Below are 6,000 nucleotides of genomic sequence, written 5' to 3'. Positions count from 1 at the left end.
TAATAGAATTGAGTAATAATTCAAATTAAAATTAATATAAAATAATTATCTTTGAAATACCATTTTATCATCAACTTGCAAATTATTTTCAAATAAGTACTCCAATTCAATAATTAGAGATAATATGATTAATTTTCTATAATAAGAATTTTCGAAAATTATGGGTCTTACACCTCCAATCTTTTATACCGTTAAGAATTAAATTAAAATATTGCAAAGACTAAGATTAAGCAAAGTAGTGCTGATGTGAACACAGAGTGCTTTGGATTTATGGTGAACCTTTGACCGGTTAGATCGTTGTGCAGTTTAGAGGCACTGACGATGTCTAATTTGTCCAAAGCTAATGTGGAATGAGAGTTCACCTTCGCAGCTCCATTGCCACCATTAAAACAATCATCGCCAGTGTCGAACGTAATCAGCTTTACGGCAACATGCCACAACATTTAATCATGGCCACTAGGCCGCCGCCACCCCAAATTACAGCTTCGCGCACAGCACCCCGGATTACCAAAACAGTGACCACGAGTTTCAACTACATCATCACCTCCACTGGCAGATCTGTTCCCAGATCTTCAACACCCCTTTAACACTCTCAATGGCGCTCTGCAACTATTCTTGATCTTTATCCCTACCAGACACAAAAAACTAACCCTATCTCGGTGTCTTCAACCAAATGCTAAAATTGGTAAGCTAAAACCATCCTAATCTCTTCAAGGCCACATCTCTTTTCTAACACTTTTTGTCTTGTCACATGTGCAATCAAGATGACTAAGGCAAAGCCTGAATGGTTTTTGAACTGTGCACATCCCTCAAGCTTTAACATATTATTATTGTTTTACTTAATTATTTTTGAAGAAGATATTGTGCTTAATTTTATTTTAGATAATTATCTATAGGTGTAAGTTTTTTGCAAATATTTTATACTATGGTCAATTAAACTCTTTATAATGTCTCAAGAGGATCGAAAGCACGTGAGGAAGAAATTGCTATTTTCATATCTTACTGAGCATGTGAGACATAATGTGTTGTAGTTTGATGGAAAATTTTTCTTGCAAGGTATTGTTATTACCCAAGGAGGTGTTTTATCTACTTTGATTTGCTATTTTTATTATAAATATTGGGAGCAATATGTGATATTCTCATTTCTTAGAAGGACACTTGAATCTATAAGTTGCAAGGAGAACAATACTATGAACACGAATAGTGATGATGAAGTTTCATCTCCATATTATCTACAAATGCGATTTATTGATCATTTTTTTATGTGAACATTAGAGCCAAGCTGCTTTCCTCTCTCAGCTTTCAATGAGCAATACCTCACTACAAGACAAATGCAATACCTAGAACCTGTTCGTACATGGAGCACTGAAGTGCCAGGATCATACCTTTCCCCATCATACCTTCCCCACCTGAAACGTATCATATATATATATATATATATGGTATATAAATTTAAAATGAAATTAAAATATTTACATTAGAATTTTATTTTTTCAAAGACTTCTCTATAAACAACATTGATGGTTGAATTTGGAGACATTCCTACGTGATTTATAAGTAAAACTTTTAAATCTCTCTTGCTCTTAACTCATGAAAGTGCCACATATAACTGCCATGTGTAAAAATTGGTTTGGGCAAGTACAATCCAACATGAGATAAAGTTTGTCCTTGAGACTTATTAATTGTCATGACAAATGATACTATTATGGGGAACTATCTTCGTTGAAATCTAACTAGGACGATTTCATTTATTGGTACCATATTCATTCTTGGAATCAAAGCAATATGACCAACGTTGTTACTTGTTAAGACTTCACATTCTATGACATAATTTTCAAGCTTCCTAACTTGTAGCCTTGTACCATTACAAAGATCACTGAATTGGTCAATATTCCTCAGTAACATCACTGGAACACCAACCTTGAGTATTAATTTATGTGGAGGTAAACCAGAGCAATTTATGCTATCTAGTAATTCAGGACCATAGAGATCTAGTTGACTCTCTATATTCCCTTCATCCATACAAATTGAATCCGAACTAAGATATAATTTTTTCCCTCTAGGAATGATAGCCATCAGATGGTTGTTGACCTCTTTAATGATGTCCAATGTGGGAGCCAGTATAGTTCCTGCTTTGAAAATATTCTTTGAAGACATGTTTTCTAAAATATTTGGATAAGAAAAATGAACCAACTCATCAAATTCCTGGTCCGAAGAAGGAATAAAAATATCTTCTGGAAGACATATCTCATATTCACCATCTATATTGTCACCTATTAGACCATCACCAACTTTTAATAACCACTCACCAAATTGCTCTGTCTCATCTTGATCTGAAGAAGTTGTTCCTACAGAGAGTCTCATGTTTTTTGTTAGTTTGAGCACCTGAAAAAACTTCCAAAGGTAAGACGAATTCATGGTTGAATGAATGATATCTTGTCTCGATTCTCGTAGAATGATAGAAAGAATTTGTCTAAAGTCTCTACCTAGTACAACCACTTTTTCTCCAAAGGGCAAATCTTTGTTATATGTTGGAGAAAACCTCATGATATTACCCAAGCATTTATCAAGTGCTTCATAGCAGTACCTACTAACCATTGGAGCCTCATCCCAAATTATAAGTTTGGCTTTCAACAGCAGCATTGCTTGAGGGGAACCAGGTTTGATGTTACATACAAAATCCTCAGTTATATTTAGCAGTATTTTGAACCATGAGTGTGCCATTCTTCCATTGGGAAGAAGTAAAGATGCAATACCACTTGAAGCAACGTTTAACACAATATCACCCCTTGAGCGAATCTCAGCAAAAATAAAGTTCCAGAGAAATGTTTTTCTAGTACCTCCATGACCATACACAAAGAAAAAAAAATCCCCTTTATCATAATACACAGCTGTAACAATTTTATCGAATGCATGTTTCTGCCCAAGTGTTGCGATGGCTAACATGTCTGAGATATTTTTCTTTAACTAATCCCTGTTAAAGTTTAGCTTTTCCCTGATAACCCTTTCGGTTAACAAAGAACTATCAACTTCAGTTGCTAAAGGCATAGGAGGATAGTGTTTCAAGGTTTTACCATAGGAATGTAAGATCTTGTCTATGTCTAGTAAGCACAACTACTTAATCTAATCATCTGACATGGTTAACTCTGCATATTATACAATACTGTAAAAATTTAATCAAAGTAAAAATGATCAATAATGAAGGACTTTTATAATTGCAATTAATAAAAACTTACCTCTCATGTTCATTACAGTTCTTTGTCGATACAAAATATCATCTGAGAGTTCAAGCCAACATCTATCCCAAACATGTTCTGGTCTTGAGATATTGTTAGATGTTAATAAAATGACAAACAACCTCCTGACATACGATCCTGAGGCCTACGAGCTTGCTTCCTTAAATAGATCCATGAATTCTCTGTCATCTTGTAAGAGACCAAGAGCGAAGCATGCATCTCTATAAGTAGCATGAATTGTTCCTCCTACTGTTCTTATATCTCAAAAATTCATACATCCTCTTTGAGTATTTAAGAGAAGCCGTTGGTAATATCCTTTGGTATTTGCTGCAAAAAAATTGGTTAAAATCCCACTTCTAAGTTGCTAAATGGATTAGGCTACACGATTTCAATTATTATGTAGCTACACATGCGTATAAAATTATTTTTTCTAAAAAATAGAGAACAATGCTAAAATTGTATAATCTATAGAGCATTAGATTATAACTGTTGAAAGTTATTTGAACATTTGTTTTCTATTATAGATAAATCGAATAAAATGGACGTGGGGTACATGCTGTTAAGATTTTAAATTTAAATCATCAAATAAATAAGATCAAAATTGAATAATAACTTGTCATTACCTGCAGCTACATGAGTCAACCTTCCAATTACAAAGCCTTGCTTTCGAGGAAACCACTTTGAAGCATTGTCCTTCCAAACAAACTTGGTTGGAAACTCAGCATAAGTCAGACTTCAAGCATTGGGATTTGACAATGTCGCTGTCATCCATCCCAAAAACATGCCTGGACTTATGAGATATTACTCTTTCGATGATATCATTCACATTAGAAGTTTCACTATAAACCACAAGTTGCTCATCCTCCAAATAGAATGAAAATCTAATTACAAATGGTTCTTTTTCTTGGATTTTGTATCCAAATAAACGCCAGACTGCCTCACATGCCGAAATGTACCTACAATCGTAGTAATTCCTAATTTCATCAACAACTTGTGTGGCTTCTGACGAATCACCAGTGTTGTATAGGGTAGCTGTTATGCAATCATTTCCCTTGTGTACATACTTAAACAGATACTTAATAGAACTTGTTTGGCATGTGTATTCCACATTTAGGTGGCATCCGAACTTGAGCAACAATTCTGGATTATACAGAAAATGAACATATTGTCTAGTACATATTCTCTTTTCTTCACAGTTCGACCGTTATCAGTAAGCCTATTTTTGGGAAACCTGGCTTTATCAATGAGTGTTCGCTGCCTAAACTCTTTAGGATAAAACTTTGAAAAGGAACCATTCTTCATGCAAGGTGAATCCTTATTGTACGGACCACGTGAACCATGTACCATACAAATTTGAACAGCTCCATGTAGATTTGGCCTTTCATTTTCATCAGAAATCTCAACCGTTATATGTTTGTCTATGTCATCTGGTATTTGTGGCTTGAACTCATTACTCATGAATAAAAGGATATGTGAATACGAAGCCCTCTCTTTTGAAACTCTATAGTGCAAACATCTGAAAATTGAAAAAGACAAATGAGTAAAACATTACAACATAAGATTTTAATAAGTTGTTGTATAAACACAGACTTACATCCCAAAATTTTGGCAAATTTTTTTCTCTTTTAGGTTATCAATCAAACCATCAAGCTCGATTTTGAAAACTTGACACAATATATCAGGGCGGTCTTCTGCCTTCAAGCCAATGGGAGTCACTTCTCTTTTTATCTCATTCCATTCAGGTTACAGGTCATAGTGATAAAATAGCTAGGATATCTTGCATATCTGCAAATTGCAAATGCATCTTTGCAATTAATCATCATGTACCTAGGTCCACCCTATAAAGTTAATCTTATTCATGTACTCAACTCAATAGGTTATATTCAATAGTATTTTTGATTTGATAATCTAATATCTAAGGAGAAGTTAAAGCCATATTTAGTGAATACTTTTGTTTTGTAAGTATGTGCATCATATTAAAGCTTATTACTCCAAAACGTACAACAACAACAACAATAACAACAACAATAATAATAATAAATATTTTTCGAAAGAAAACACACTCAAGTCTTTGATTAAATAAACAAATAAACCAAACAACTTGTGTATCAAGTTCTAATTTATAAATTAAGGTCAACACAAATATTAAACTACTCATATATGGTAGTTCTTAATCTCTCTCAAAGGACCATAGTTCATTCAAATAATAGTTTAAATAAATTATTCCCATATATTATAAATTGAACTGCCTAGAGACGTGATGATTTAGTCCCCCATCACAACCCACTTCCCTTTCTTAAATTTGGATGAAACTGACTCGTCTCTAGCCTTTTCCATATGTTTCTTAGCTCTAAAAATCTTGGAACTGTGTTTTTCATCAATTGCAGATGATGGAATTTTCATTTCAGACTCACTCTCACACGCTTAGGATACGCCATCCTGTACCAATAATAATAAGAATAATAATATTTTAGTTACTATATATACTAAGAGTATCATTGTAACTATTTAAATTATAAATTATTTGACACAAACCTTATAAGGGTCGTATGGACCAGTAGACAAGCTCAGTAGTTTAGAATTTTCATGCAACAAAGGATCCTACAAAATAATTGATTCAATAAAAAGACATCATCAAAATCTGGTTGATCTGAGTTTGCGATACCGAAACCAAAGAGAAAGTTATTAGCAAGAGGGGGTTACAGGATCAGGATTGTATTTATCCTGAAAAGTAGAGACCAAAGAATCCTCATTAGTCATCCTC

The 6,000-nt window shown here is 33.7% G+C and overlaps 1 protein-coding gene across 1 annotated transcript; it reads right to left on the bottom strand.

Annotated features, from left to right (window-relative positions):
- Positions 1,714–2,946, bottom strand: LOC110268453. Its single transcript, XM_021114622.1, has 2 exons — positions 2,259–2,946; positions 1,714–2,162 (listed from the first exon to the last, which is right to left on the bottom strand). Exons 1-2 carry the CDS (start codon positions 2,944–2,946, stop codon positions 1,714–1,716), a joined length of 1,137 nt encoding a protein of 378 aa, XP_020970281.1.

Source organism: Arachis ipaensis, chromosome B10, assembly GCF_000816755.2.
Source record: "Arachis ipaensis cultivar K30076 chromosome B10, Araip1.1, whole genome shotgun sequence".
Lineage (NCBI taxonomy): Eukaryota > Viridiplantae > Streptophyta > Magnoliopsida > Fabales > Fabaceae > Arachis > Arachis ipaensis.
This window is presented reverse-complemented; position numbering and strand designations above follow the sequence as displayed.